Source organism: Halichoeres trimaculatus, unplaced genomic scaffold, assembly GCF_033239565.1.
Source record: "Halichoeres trimaculatus isolate MK-OKI-2021-1 unplaced genomic scaffold, fHalTri1.1 fHalTri1_scaffold_9, whole genome shotgun sequence".
In the NCBI taxonomy this organism is placed as follows: domain Eukaryota; kingdom Metazoa; phylum Chordata; class Actinopteri; order Labriformes; family Labridae; genus Halichoeres; species Halichoeres trimaculatus.
In genome coordinates this window covers 10,402,587-10,418,446 of record NW_027437188.1, presented here as the reverse complement: position 1 = coordinate 10,418,446, position 15,860 = coordinate 10,402,587, and the positions used below count along the sequence as shown (strand labels likewise).

General features: G+C 39.3%; 1 protein-coding gene across 1 annotated transcript in view; it reads left to right on the top strand.

Moving 5' to 3' along the window:
- The first annotated feature begins 518 nt into the window (after positions 1–518).
- wdfy1 (WD repeat and FYVE domain containing 1) overlaps positions 519–15,860 on the top strand; it is a 20,202-nt gene continuing 4,860 nt past the window's right edge. The window contains exons 1-10 of the mRNA XM_074680064.1: positions 519–738; positions 3,131–3,198; positions 4,735–4,808; positions 4,991–5,045; positions 6,866–7,016; positions 9,582–9,694; positions 14,502–14,628; positions 15,222–15,327; positions 15,457–15,558; positions 15,641–15,771. Coding sequence (XP_074536165.1) covers positions 602–738; positions 3,131–3,198; positions 4,735–4,808; positions 4,991–5,045; positions 6,866–7,016; positions 9,582–9,694; positions 14,502–14,628; positions 15,222–15,327; positions 15,457–15,558; positions 15,641–15,771 — 1,064 coding nt within the window. The 5' untranslated portion in view covers positions 519–601. The remainder of the gene's footprint in view (positions 739–3,130; positions 3,199–4,734; positions 4,809–4,990; positions 5,046–6,865; positions 7,017–9,581; positions 9,695–14,501; positions 14,629–15,221; positions 15,328–15,456; positions 15,559–15,640; positions 15,772–15,860) is intronic.

The window sequence follows — 15,860 nt, the reverse complement described above, 5'->3', positions numbered from 1 at the left end:
TCCATCTTTTGCAGCAGTTACAGCAGCATATCTTTGACATAGTGTTGATATATTTCCTGAGAACCACTTATGTTATTCCATGCCTTCTGCAGCTCAAGCCAAAGGCTTCCTTAAAATGTACAATAGATCTGTGCACCCTATTTTGCAACTCGCCAAAATTTGCTGGTTGTGAGGGGGCCAGTACATGATTTTTAATGATCCTTTATATAAGGAAAATGACCTATATCTCCTTTTAATGGTTATGTTATAGAGAAGAAAAAAGCATAACGATGACTTGATAGATATTTCGTTGTCTCATGGGTAATTTACCTTGACAAAAAGAAAAAAAAAACCTTAAACCTCATACAAATAGTTCACATAACTGACCACCTCTGTATAATTTATGATTTGAATCGATTAAGAGTGTTTCAAGAGAGCTTATGACCCACTAACCTGGTTTTTAGACTTTGACCTGATTGTTGTTCAGTCTTACCGTCATTACGGTACTCCTACAGTAATCATTACGGTAATCCTGACAGTGGTGTCAGCTGATCCTCCTTTAGAGGCGAGTGAGGAGGAAAATCAGCTGAAGGAAAACACTGCTGGCTTGGTGCTTAAAACCATGGCTGCGGAGATACACTCGAGGCCCCAGACCGCCAGACCAATTCTTTTGAACAAGATTGAAGGGCACACAGACGCTGTGAACGAAGCCGTTTTGATACCGAAAGAAGATGGAGTGATAACGGTCAGCGAGGACAGGTGAGTTTGGCTACAGGCAGAGTATAGAAGGAGCTAGCGGGCTCCGTCTATATGCTGGTCATTATTCAAATAAATCCTGCTGTGCTGGTTTAATTCGGGAAATACAAAACAGAATAAACGTGTTTTTCTAACTTTTAGAGTAAAACTTCATGGCAAAATACCCTTTGTGTAACCATGATTAGCACAAGAGAGATGAATAAAGGAAAAGTAACATAATCGAGCAATAACTATCCATGAAATATCAGTAAACCCAACTTAAACCGTTACAAAACATTTGGTTAAGTGTACTAACTTTGCGTTTCACGTCTCGGTGTCTGTTATAACTATTAGCACTGAGGTATGTTGGTTTGTGTTGACTGAGCTATCCAGCTAATGCTAATAGTAAACATTAGTTTTTCTAACAATAGCTGCTGCTAAGTGCTTTTGATGTTAAACTGTTTCAGCTGCATTCAATGAAAAGCTTTTGAATAACGAGTTGAAACACACATTTACTCTGGTTGTTCATAGAGCATGTTGGGCAGGAGCAGTTAAATGTACATAAATTATAATCACAATCACTTCTTGCTATTAACGGGAGCCCCAAGCAGACATACAGCCGTCCTTTATACCGTAACCGTGTTCTCCAGAGATAAGGAGTACTAAAAGTGGTTTACTCAACTACTCAACTATTCTAGAGATTCAAAAGCTCAAAACAAACATAGAAAAAGGCTAACTTTACATATTATTGTAGTGAAAGGCAGTATGATGTGTTACAGTTTGGCTCATTGCAGACACCCTCCTGTTTGTTTTTGCAGATCACAGGAAAGTATCCAGTTGTTACAAGAGAACAAACTCCATCATCCAAAAATATTGAAATGTATCACACCACATTGTTATAAGAAATCCAGCTTTGTTAACAAGCCAAGATCTGGAGGAAACCAACATTGTTTTATTGAGGTGATGACATAAATAAGTAGAGCTCAGAAGAAAACAACTGGATATTACTTTAGACGGTACAGTCTGTGTTTCTAACACCTGAAACCAGGGTAAATATTTTGAATGGATGCGTTTACGCTTAAGGCTGTCATAGAAAATGATCAAATATGACTTATGTATTTTTTTTTTTTTTTTTCGTGAAAAGACCAGATATTGCAACAGACCTCAACCTGTGAAACACTTATTAGAGATCTCAGATTGTTGCATTCAGTTTTACTCATTAAGTCAAATTTAAAAATGTATGGATCCTATCATTTTACAGTATAATTCAGGAAGTTTTGTACTGACTTATGATCTGACTTATAGATGTTTTTCAGTGCCTCAGTTTCTTTGTGATGATGTAATGATTCTTTTTAAATTTTTCTTTTAAATTCAACACTTATCCTGAGACTACTCCTTACACCTTTTTGTGATAAGACAACTTTGAGATTTGTTCTTGCTTTTAAAAGTGGTTAAAAAAACATCTGAACGACAAGAAAAATTCTGAGGTTCACAGAGCCTCTTCTTGCAGCAATGCGTGAATAATCCCAGCTGGAGTAGAGGTTGTAAGAGTCAATCACATTCTCTGGGGTTTTTTCTAGTGAAGTGAAACTATAGCTAATGTGCTCAGTTCAGCCTAAAGACCTCAAAGCTTGGTGCCTGTGAAGATGTGACAGTTTCCATCAAGTATTTAACCCCATCTCATGTTCAACAGGAAGTAGAGCTGCTCTCAATATGTTCAATGAGGTCACTTTGCAGACACTTTACAGAAATTGGTGTAAACCTTCAATCTGACTCTTAAAAGAAGGTCGAAGGAAGCTCTTGAAAATGCAGCTGATCTGAACTGAAACTCTTTGTGGTTCTCAACAAAAAAAAATGTGGTTATTGCAAAGAGAACAAGTCACTTGTGTTGTTCTTATAGGGAGATGAAACTTGTTCAAAACAGTGTTGAGATTCATTAAAGCACAGCAGTGATCAAGAGAAGAATGATCAAGCTAATATTAAAAAGCCTTTCCGTCATCTGACAACAAACAAAGTGGTCAGAGTTGGTAAGGTCCAAAAGTACAGATGAGGAGTGGTTCAGTAGATAAAAAGTGACCTAGAAACTGAGTTTTATCAAACACTGTCATTAAGTTGTCATCTGTCCTGTGAACTGAGTCAAGCATTGTGTGTAAACAGAATCAGGGCTGGTTTCCAAGAGAAGGACCAAGCCAAGTCCTAAATGAGGGCTCTCTTTAGTCTTTATTTCCATTGAAGAATGCCAAGTTTCCTTTTTTTATCAAAGGCATGAAAATGTGTCTGACTGCAGGGTTAGATTCATACAAACAGAGCATAAAAGATTAGAAGGTATTCATATTTTTGTCCTTCATCAGCAGAAATAGACCTCAGGGAACATTGAATAGTGCTCTGAATGTGGTTTTCTGATGTTATTTTTCAGAACTATCCGGGTTTGGCTGAAGAGAGACAGCGGTCAGTACTGGCCGAGTATCTACCACACAGTGTCCTGTGAGTAACGCTGCATTGATTAAATTATAAATGAATTATGAGTACATGTTTTCAGAGATGTCTGATACAGTGTTGTCTCTTGTTGTCCCTTATTTTGACCCTCAGTCTTGATATGAAACACCTCTGTGATCCTATTGTGAAACAAAATAACATAAAGTGTTCTATATATTATATAGAGCTATTATTAATACTGTATAACCCTCTGTGTATGTGGCTGCTTTCATTGTGTCGTTCTTATTGTCTGGCTGAGAATAACTCTCACCTTTAAAAAAGCTGTAATGATGGAAACAACCAAGCCCTGCTTGTTTCTCTGCGTAAGTTTAGTAGCACAGATCTTTAAAATGGAGCTGCAGTTGTTTTTCTATTTGTTCTCATCTTTTCTTACTTTTTGTCTTGAATTATCTGTATTCTCTGATGCCACCAAAATCTGCCAGATTGAAAGACAATTGTTAAAAAAATACTGAATGAAAAGTGGAGAAATCAAACCATAAAATGTTTTTGATGGAAGCAAAAATCTGTTATAGCTAATTTATCCTTCAACTGTTAACCATCTTCAACCTCTTGTCTCTACACCTCTCAAAGTTTAAAGACTTCCTCTAATGACTTAACTTTTAACCCTGTTAAAATTAGGGATGGGTACTGAATTAGGTACTGTTATGGGTACCGACTGAATTCCCTCTGTAGTACAGAGTACCGATTCACGTAAAATCAAATGTTACCTTGTTTAGGTACCAAAATGCATCCTTGTGACTGTGAGAGAATGGATGGTGGATGGAGAGAATGGTGATTTTCCTTGCAAGTTTACATATTGAGAAATAAAATTTGTTAAATCAAAACAATTGGAGATTTTATTATTAAACAAATTTATATTTCTTACCACATAAAGTACTGAGTACTGATATCGATTGTCAGGTACAGTATGGTTTCAGTGTGAAAGGTACCCATCCCTAGTTAAAATGTTCAAATGGTATTTTTGTTGTATGTTACAGGTTGTATGTTATGTTATTTTTTTTTTTAACAACTCTAACTTATTAACTTTTCAGTTTTCATTATTTAAAGCTGAACTTTCAGTTATTATGAAATGTAAAACTTCAGGACTTCCAAATTTCAGAGGAAATATCTGACAATGAAAGCACACAGTTTAGCGAGGTGACAGGAACAGATCAAAGGACAGAAACCCTGAAGTGGCTCATTTACTGTAATGATGTTCTATCACTTCCTCACATTACACCACGACTGAATTTTGCAAGCTTTGACTTTCACACTCCTCTTGCACATTTCTGTTGTTTTCCATGTACTTATAAAAATTAAAGCTCCTCTTTCTTCTCTAAATAAAAGCCAGGATAAAATGATGTGCTTTCCACACCTGAATTAATGGGTGCTAAGATACTGTACCACACTGTATCATTGACAGGTGTACTGTCAATTATCGTGTTTCAGGCATTGTCAGTCATGATCAGCATGGATGTGTCCTGCTTAGCACAAATGTGTAGTGATTCCCTACTCATCACATCTATCTGCTCCCTCCTCCTTCAGCTCCTTGCTCCTGTATGTCGTACCACCATGACAGCAGACGTATCTTCATCGGCCAGGACAACGGAGCGGTTGTGGTAAGAGACGGCTTTTTTTGTGGTGGTTCTAACATTTTTAGTCAAAAGGAAAAGAAAAAAAACTTGCGTGTCTTGTTTTTGTGGGCCACAGGTTCAATATTTAGACTCTGTAAGATCCCTTGAAGGGCAGGTTGGTTATTTGACCTGGGCTCTTTGTCACTGTGTGTTTACCTGCCCTCTAGGAGTTTCTCATCTCTGAAGATTTCAACAAGATGAGCCACGTCAAAACATATCCAGGTAACAGAAAGAAAACTAAATGCATAATACATGACTGTGAAGCACACTGCTCGCTGTAGTTCAGCTCTTGAAGCTAAATTAGGTGTATGTATAGTATTTTCCTAAGGAAAGCATTAGACACCATCCACATGCTTATACTGAAGATACTGGAAAAGAATCAGTCCCATCCCATAACTGAAGCTAAATATTAGAAAAGCATTGACAAAAGTTTAATGTGAGAAGTAGACACATCAAAAGAAAAAAGTCGTGACTGGTCTCTGTGCCCCAGCTTGGATGCAGGGTTTGAACAGCATTGTTGGCTTACATTCATATAAAAATGCTAATTTGTTTAACCAACTGCTCGTTCTGATGCCAAGTGTGGTGTCTGTGTATCGCCCACATCCTTGTTTGAAAGCAAACATTGGTTGTTTTCCTTCTTGTCTCTGCTGATACATCACTTTGTGTGTGTGTCAACGCCACAGGGTCAAATGAACGACTTTGCTTCCTCACTTTCTCATAAACCTTGTAAAGGAAATATCTCTGGCTTTTGTTCCGACACAACTTCTGAATTTGCACCCTGGACTCTGAGAAGGTGTAACAAACAACTTTTTCTGAAAATGATTGTTATTCTCAGCCTTGAATCTTAATTCAATCTCCTTTTATATCCTTGTTATTGGTAGATTATGAGCTGAACACACTTCCTGTGACTGTGATCAGCATCTATTTAGCCCGGTCAGAAGAAAATATGAAGCTTTACGAGGAAACAGCCAGACTGTAGCTTTGGAGAGCAAAGCACCACATGTTACCACTGGAATGCTCCATCTGGTCTCTTGTGCCGGTATCAGAATGGAGCAGCGCAGACGTGACTCAGGATCAGATGAAACATTAGGGTTTGTTTGTGCTTTAATGAGACAGACTGGGTTTAACATCTCCTCACTTTTTCAGAGGTGCAGGAGGAGGAACATAAACTCTTTTCTAAACAAATCTTTGGCTCCAATATGCTCAAAACAAGTTGTGCAAAGAGACTAAAGGTACTGCTTTGTTTCCAAAATCAATACAAACAGAAAGATCTTTACAGCAGCTTTAAAATCGGCTTCGTCTGAAGGTTTTACTCAAGTGTGATGATCTACACTGCTATGAGCCTTCTAATTGGCCTTTACCTTAGGCTCTATCACTCTCCTGTTTAGCCTTCTTCTGCTCTTCTGTCCCTTTCCTGTCTGACAGTGGGGCTCCAGTGTCCACCATCACTACAAAATTAGATTTTTTTCTTTTTTTTTTAAAGATCTCTGTGTTTTATCTCTTCTCTCTAAACTTTGTCAGCAGGCGTGGTGTTGTCATAGAGACCTAGATGTGCCGTAAATCAATCCCGTCCTGATCGACCTGACCTGGAGGTCAGCTAAGAAGTTGCAATTTAAAATAACCTGTAACCAGCAATATTGGTGCTGATAATCTCATTTTAAAGTGTGAATTATGATCAGGAATATATTTAGAAGGGAGACTTTTTCAAGATCTCTTTCAAACTCCTCACAGCCCCTTTAAATAAATAGAGAGTGTGGACCTTGGAGCTGATCCCCTGATGAACAATGAAGACCAATGGGAGTCCAGATCATCTGGAGGGATTCATTATGTTTGATTGAATTACAGTGACACTAAGCAGAGTCTCTGATGGGATCAGCTCACAGAAGGCGGAATTATTCTCCAATAGTTTTTGCTCTATAACCGTTCAGATGGGAAAGCCCGGTGGAGTAGTTATAATCCTGTTTGATATTTCCCCTACGTGACTTCTGCCTGATCAAACCTCTCTATATATATGTGTGTGTGTGCGTGTGTGTGTTTTGCAGCTCACCAGAATCGTGTGTCAGATATGGTCTTCTCCCTGGAGAGTGAGTGGGTGGTGAGCACCGGGCACGACAAGAGTGTGAGCTGGATGTGCACCCAGAGCGGCAGCATGCTGGGGAGACACTACTTCACTGCCTGGGCCTCCTGCCTACAGTATCCTTCATTCACACTCTGTAGTTTACTATATATACTGAGCCCTTGTTTTCCATGTTTGATACATGACCTCTCTATGTACACATACATGTATTTAATATGTTCTATTCGGCCTTCTGCTTGTATTGGACAGGAGAACAGTAAGAGTGAGAGGATATAAGATGCAGAAAATAGTTGCAGGTTGGAGATGAACCAGCTACCAGTGCTGTAAGGGCTCTGCAGATACCTGCAGACATTCAGATCCTGACATTTTTCTGACTTTACTTTCAGTCATTTGTTTGTCAGACACAGACAGACACCAACAAGTTAAAACATATCACCCAGCTCAGGCGGTGGGGATTTTTTTATCCATTAGTGGACACAGGATATTTGTAGATCAGCACTTTATTAGGAAACACTGCTCAGACAACTAGGATAAGCAGCAAATAGGGCTGCAACTAACTATGCTGCAGTTGTTGTTATACCAGTGCAGTGTGAGTTCAAATGAGCTCAATAGGGTTAGTCGTTGTCACTTGATGCAGAGCCTCAAACAGCATGCAGTGCTGCCGGGCCGCAGATATTTCCTCATTAATATTCCTCATGTTTGAATTTAGAAGTATCCAATAACACATCACCTCATTGAGTAAACTCAAGTTACAGATGAGCATTTACCACCTTGATTAATAACAACTAATTGTTGCAGCCCTCACAGCATCATATCTGAAGCAGTAAAGTTCAGCCCACTCTGAGTGTTATCACTCACACGCCCACTTGTTCACTTGAGATGTTTGATATTATGACCTGCAGTGTCCATTCACCCACTCACCCTGACTCCACTCAGACTTCTAGCAGGGTAAACTTTTGCTCTCTCCCGCCCCTTTCCAAACAGCATCAGGAAACTTTCAGGAATGCAGCTCATGGTCTGATCCCAGTCTCCACCCTAAAGCCTAACCACTGAACCCTTGATGACTTTAATGATGTCAAACTCAGTGTGTGAGTCTGCGAAGGCTTCAGCTGATATAAAAATGAAGGAGAAGACAAGCTGTTGTGACATCAGAAATTGCCTAGAAAGAAGAAACACCTCTCAATGATAAGATTTAACGGTTGTGTTTGCCTGACTCACATGTCAGTGTTGGTAGGTTTTAGGAAACTATTAACATCAGAAAATCCATTGGTGTTAATCCTTTGCAAATATTTTTCCAAGTCCACAGAAAGTCTTCAGAAATCTGGAGCCAGGAAGTACTTAATTTTGCATTGACACACTCCATGATCTCGCAGTGGGACTTTGCACTCACACACTTACTAAGAACATGCTTCAAAGTCTGAGAGTCAGTAAGACTCAGTAAGAGCGGGGATCAGGATTGGGTTTATGTGTGAAAGGGGCTTTGGAATGATGACCATTTCTTTCCACTTGATATCCAACTAAAAGCATTGATGATTTCTGTTTAGCTGAACCTACGTACGCACCAATCCAACATTTCTGGTCACAATACTGATACCTGGGCTTTGGTTATAGACGAATACTGGTACCAGTCTGATACCTGCGTTAAATAATAGCCTGCATGCCCTACTTTGGGATAAGACTGGTCCTTTTTGGGGTAAAAGACACAGTCCAAAAACTTGCTCATCAGGTTAATTGAACACACTAAATTGCCTGTAGGTGTGAGTGTGTGCGTGAAAGGTTGTCTGTCTCTGTGTCAGCGCTGTAATTGGCTGGTGACCAGTCCAGGGTGTACCCCGCTTCTTGCCCAATGACAGCTGGGATAGGCTCCTGCCACCTGCGACCCTTAACAGGATAAGTAGTTCAGAAAATGAATGAATGAATGAATGAATGAATGAATGAATGAATGAATGAATGAATATTGAAAAGTTAACCAGCAGGTTGGTAAAAAACATGCTTCAGAACTTATAGAAGTTAATATTCAATGGTGAACGTTTACACCCTGTAGACTGGTAATGCAGCAAAAAACAAAGAAAGTGCATCAGAGGTGGCCAATTAGCCAAGAGTGCCGGCTAATAAAAAGGTATAGAGCTGTTTGCCTGGATTGGCACCACGGATCGGCCCCTTCCCACCGATACCCAATCCAGCTTTGAGGGGCTAGATCAATCCGATACCCAATACCCTGGATCAGTGCATCCCTAGTTGAACCATCTGGGTGTTCTTACCCATTCCTCACATTTAGTGGTTTAAACTCCTCCATGCCTTCATCTCTGAATGGTCTGACCTCCTCCTACATAACAGACCTCATGAGCTCTTACACAACAACTAGGCCCCTTAGGTCACCTGCCAGGGGGCCCCCCTGGCAGGTCTTTGCTCAGATCTTAAACTCAGGGGTGTCCACACTTTATGCGACCAAGGTCCCTCCGCCAACCTTTTCAAGTCTCGCCTCAAACCTACTTTAATGAGTCCTCCTGCCTTCAGTAGGCTGCTGCTCTTGGCCTCTCTCGTTGTGTTCTTTTGTGATTCATTTTCATGGTTTTATGTATTATTTACCATCAGATTCTTCTTCTTTTGAGTCATTCTCTCTTTGATTTGTAGTTATTTGCTTCATGTAAAGTGTTGTCCAGCCTTGACTCCCTGTTCAGGTATGACCACGAAACGCAGCACGCCTTTGTGGGCGATTACTCAGGACAGATCACGCTGCTAAAACTGGAGAAGCAGACGTACTCAACCATCACTACGCTGAAGGGCCATGAAGGTATATGCTCACACACTGCAAACACAGAAATAGAATTATTATTATCATCCCCACACATCTTATTTTCTAGCCTTACCCAGGACCATGATGTGGATTTTGGGAAAAGCTTTTTTTTTTCCAGTCCTAGGACTTTGCTCCACTCTTCACTGGAACACATAAACGCATATTTACACACACATACGCCCCCTGACCAATTAATTTTCTCGACCCCTGAGCTCAGTAAGCAGCTCATACAGAGAGAAAGAGCGTAGGAGTGTTCAGAGACAGATTCCACAGATAGTTTTCATTCTAATAAGATTAATTAGTGCTTTTAACTGATACGTCTCACAAAAATGACTGATTAAAGTCTTTGTACTTCCTGTAATTAAAAGATATGAAAGCCGGCGTCCTTGCAGCTTTGAATTAGGCTTCTGCAGCTTTTTTTATTTGATCTTAAGTTAATGTCAGAACTACCAGGGTCCCAGAGGAAAAGACAAGCTGTAAAAACATTTCTGAGAAGAATGTCATTTAAAGAGATAGCGCTTAGTTCTGCGCGTACCTAAAAGAGGACTAGAGGGGAAACACTTTGACATTTTTAAAATCTGGAACAAAAAAAAAAACATTAGTTACAGGAAGATTTTTTGTTACGAGTGAAGTATTTAGGTTTTATTCTAAAAATATAAAAAGGTTCCTCCTGATCCTTTTTATTCATCACACTGAAATAATGAAAACCTTGCTGTCGTGAACTCAGTAAATATAAAAACAACCCAATTCTCTTTTCTTATCAGTCTTGTCTACGATGATCCTCAGTAGATTTACTCTACTCCTTCTCAAGCCACATATGCAGATGGGTCTGGGGTGGAAAATGAAATGACCCAGATTCTTCCACATGGCTGCAAAAGAATTAAAAAACATGTGAATCAAATTAAGTGTTCAAAATGATAATACAAGCTTTTATGTAGAAAATTGATTCCAATAAAAAGTCTGAATCAGTGTAGCAGTGAAGCCAGATTTGAGATAAAGAATCTGTTTAAGGGAGCTTTGAATCAGCAAAATTTCCAGATGAGTCAAGCTGTGTCGGCGGTATATGAAACTTCTTCCCCACAGAGATTTCAACATTTGGTTTGGATGATGGTGATGATGACAGAAAATACCAAAACTATACAGCTCTGGAAACTCCCATCTTTCCTCAATGGTTTGCTAATCTCATGAAAACTCTCTTAAAAACCAAACGCTTCAATAAAGAATGAATGTGATGTTTATTCAAGATATCAACATGTTTTTGATTTATTTTCTACAAAGAGATTAGGCATGAGAGAGGGCGCAGCAGACAGAGCAATTTACTCCCAACCTCAAACTGTTGCTGCAAGTCATCACCCACTCTCTACTGCCCACAGTTCAAGTGTCCCTTCAGCTGCCTTATCTGGAAAAAAAGAAACAAACAAAAAAACCCCCACAAAATAGCTTAGAAAATATACATAAGATCTTGTCATTTTGTTAAACAAAGACACAAACTTTAAAGAGTTCAAATTCTTTTAACCAAAGCAAATTTTTAGGGCTGTCATTTTGACGCGTTAATTAGATTGACTAATTACACCGCAAATTAATGCGTTATAAAAATGAACGCAGATCAATCTGGATCCCAAACCCGTGGGGCGTTCAAAGACGCACTCATTTTCAGATGTCTGGCATTTACAAACCGTTTGTCCTACTTGAAAAAGTGGTGTTCTCGTCAGATTTTCAAATTTCCGACGGTCCCTGAATGTATCACACGTGACCTCAGCAACATGCTTTAAACTGGGGGGGGCCGGGTGATTTTTTGGGGACTGCCATCCACATCTCATTTATTCACACGTCCTTTTTGAAAATCTGCCGTCAACTGTTCAATCAACCGTTTGCTCTAGCTCAATTCTGTAGAAAAACAAATAATTCTACACTCTTTACTGCTTTAAACAAGCTCTGAATTATCGATACATGTCCTGTATTTAAATCTAAAGAATTCTTTGAAAATTTGCTTCCATCTTCCTGGTGTCATGTTTCAGCTTGGGGCTGCTCTGCACCAATGAGCAACAGTTTGTGTGTTCAGAGCATGTAAAACTGAAAATACTTCACTTTTCTTTGATCCAAGACTTGAATTGAGTGTTTTGTACATAGTTCCTCACAGTTTTTAGCCTTTAGCCCTGGTTCTCCTGACCTCATAGAAGTATAGAAGTTCATATTGCAGTGAAAGTTGAGTCCACATCGAGTAAAAATGTGACAGAAGCAAAAACCGCCCTAAAAATCAAATCAGCTTATCTTAGGTGCAGGACTGTGTAGATTTTGTAAAGATAGAACCATAAAACTTTTTTCATGTGTTCCATATGCCTCAGGGTACCTAAAATGTGTTGTATATATTCACACCTTATTTTTAAATGTTTTTTAATGTCTTTCAATGTAATTTTAATGTCCTGGAATTCAAATTCTTTATTTTGGGACCTTAAGCAAATGTGAGATTAAAATGCAATTAATTAGATTAATTAATTACAAATCCTGTAATTAATTAGATTAAGTTTTTTAATCGCCTGACAGCACTACAAATTATATTTTTTCCTGCCTTTGATGTGACCTTCATTTGACCAAGAGCGATGACTGTAACATCATGGATAACTATGATATATTAATGATTGTGAGAAGCTTTGAGGAAGTATCGCACCACAAACTTGTGTAACAGTAGAGTTTTAATTTTGAAGGATTGTAAGGATTTTTTTGCAGTTGTGTTTTGACAGTTTTTATATAATTTGCATGTTGAAGATTAATAAAACGGCCAAATAAAGTAATAATAAATAAGCATTGATAAGTAGGGATGGGCACCTTTCACATTTGAAAAAATACAGTAGCGGTGCTTGGTACCTTGCAATCAGTTCCGGGACTCAACGGTACCAATTTCCTGTGCTTTTTTGTGTTTATGTGGTGAAAAATATCCACTTATTTACTGATAAAATATAAAAAGATTTCAATCTAACAAATTTATTCTTTAATGCATAACCTTGCAATGCTGTGTTCATGTCCAGCATGGAAAATCATCTACTCTTCCACTCCCTCACAGTCACAAGGATGCATTTAGGTATCTAGACATGGCACTTTTTGGTTTTTCGTGAATCGGTACCCACTGCTTTTGACAGAATTTAGTCGGTACCTATGAAAGTACCTACCCATCCCTACTGATAACTTTGAAACCACCAGTCGGTCACTACTCTTTGGTTTATATGCATGTTTAATGGTAGCTAGCTCCTCTTATTAAGTCAAGCAAATATAACCAACAGTCAAAAGTATGTCTGTGAACACAAAGCCCAGTGTAAGGTCCTGCCCCTGTAAGATGACACTTTGAGCACAAGGCACCAAAGAAAGCTTAAAAAGCCAGTTTCCATGGCAGTGTGCTGCACTGTGTGTGTGCCTGCCCTGTGTCTCATCCAGATAGAGAAGCTGCAAGTCAGCCTACCACCACCTGCTGCAGGCTGTTATTCATCACATGACTCCTCTTTTTGTCCCACTGTTCTCTGTTTGAAAGCTGGGAAAAATATCAGTCTTTGTAAGCTGACACGTCTGGAAAATCTGATTCAACAAAATTAGAATTTTGAGACTGTGCTGTCTTTAGTCACAGGAGGTTGTAGTTGTGACTGAGCATCAGTGTTAAACATGCATCATGTGCTCTGTTATCTTGATGAGAAGGAGCAGATGGTTCATATTGTGTGTCTGAAAACATCTGTTTCCTCTCTAATTAGACCAGAAGGGCTAAGAATGGGATATATAAGCTTAGCTGGATCTCAAAGATTTGTGTGCTTATGCTGCATTCAGTAAATCCCCTCACTGTGCCCCCCTTTGATAGCCCAGCACCAGCTCCAGGTCTGTTTTCATGTCTTAGGATTATGTGTAAGTTGTGCACAAAGACGTGCCTTTTTAGGTTAAGGTTGCTGATACATTTTTCAACACAGGGTGCTCTGTACCAGCTTTATTAAGCAAGTAAGCTAACTAGGAAGAAGCTAGAAGATGGGTTTTCATATTTTGTGTTTCACACGCAAGCATCTGTAGTTCAATTCCCTAGGCCTGTTGCTGAAACAGGTTTCTCTAAATCTTTCCTACATAAAGTGTGTTTTGAGATTTGTGGAGTGTTTTTTTGTTCAGTTAACTTGGATTCAGCATGAAAGAAAAATGTAAACAACCAGCTTTTAATGTAAGGGTAGTCCCTAAAAGCTGGTTTGGACGTTTTAAAGCACTTTCTGGTTTGTTAGCTTTAATTTACTGAGCCTGCTAATCTTAGCAGTGTCATTATTCAAACTACTCTCAATTTTTTAAGCTAATACTCAAAGACAAACATTCATATCCAAAGTTTTTAAAGTGATTGGTTCAATATTTACTATTTTTTTCATGTGGCTCCAAAAAAAAAAAAAAACTTTGGTGTTTTTTTTTTTTTTTTTTACAGGATTTTTGATGAATTTTCAAAAATCTTTCCATGTTGCCTCATTGAAAGCTGCTCATTTATTTGGCAAGTGAGCCATTAATCAGTCCTGAACTCCTAATCAGGTTAAATAAGAATGAAACCAAAAAAAGGAAAACCTGTGCTTCAAATATTGATGTTATTTTAGCTTCATAAAACGGTGAGTTCGTCCAGCTCCAGATGCTCTGAATTCCAGATTTAACTTTGTTATGCTTCTTGCAGTTCTCCCAGCAAACACTGGGTGGAGCCAAAGCTCAGACCATGACATTATCCTTAAATGGCCTTTTTGATCACACAAACCCCCTTTATTTTCCTTTTTTAAAAGGTGTGTTTTATTTTATCTTTCCTCTTCAGGTAGTATAGCAGCCCTGTGGTGGGATCCTGTCCAGAGGCTCTTGTTTTCAGGAGCCGCCGACCACAGCGTCATCATGTGGGACATCGGGGGCCGCAAAGGAAGGACGTTACTGCTGCAGGGGCACCAGTGAGTCCTTCAGTGCTTCTTATTTCTGGGGATGCTGGTTTCTTCATGACCTCCTGTGTTTGTTGCAAAGTGATGTTTGAGCTTAAAAAATGAATTAAGAGAAAAGAGGCGGCGTCAGAAACAGCCGCCCCCCGGGTAATCTCCACTTCATCCATTTTTCACCACTTCCTCTTCCCCCCCACAACACCCTTACAGGATTCATCAACAAAGCCTGTGTTCAGTGATGCGTGTCAGAGGAAACCCTCCGTAGATCCTGTTGAACTCCAGCAGGATTTACAGAGGATTGTCTCTGATAAAAACCACAGACATGATTCTCGTGTGTCTCTGACAGACTCGGCATCCTGCTTAGACTCTTTTTTAATTTTCTGCTCTCTTTGCATCATTCAACAATTTTGCACCCTCTTTCTCTTCACAGTTTCAATAATTTATTTAAAAAAGCTTTAAATCTTTTTAAAGAGCTTCAGAGTTTGATGTTGACTCACTTTGAGATTTATGTGTAATATAGATTAAAGTTTAAATTAGGTGGTTTGTTCTGATTGAAATCATGGGTGCAATTTAAACTCTTCACCTGTTTCTTCATCTTCCTCTCTTAGTGAGCGTGTTCAGGCCTTGCGTTACCTTCAGTTGACCAGACAGTTGTTGTCGTGCTCAGCCGATGGAGGCATAGCGGTGTGGAACATGGATGCACAAAGAGAAGAGGTAATCTGTTCGTCACTTCCTGCTTCTTCTCTCTGTTTCAGTTCTGCTTCTTAAGTCCTGTTTCTAAAAGCACATGAAGTATTATTTTGGTCTCCTACATGATCTTTACAACTGCGTGTGTCTCTGCAGGCACCGCAGTGGTTAGACAGCGACTCTTGTCAGACATGTGAGCAGCCTTTCTTCTGGAACATCAAGCAGATGTGGGACACGAAGACCCTGGGGCTGCGTCAGGTAGGAGAGTCTGTCCTCTTTCTGGAATCAGCCCACACATCTATCAGCTAACACATATATATGTTTTTGTTCCTGCTTCCAGCACCACTGCAGAAAGTGTGGAAAGGCTGTGTGTGGGAAATGTAGTTCTAAACGCTCCTCATACCCAATCATGGGCTTTGAGTTCCCGGTGCGGGTGTGTGATGCCTGCTTTGACACCATCAAGGAAGAAGAGTGAGTGAAGGCTTCTCTACTTTTTTTTTTTATCATCATTTCTCACATTGGTCATGTGTTTAAAAGTACTTGTGACTTCTCTGATAAAA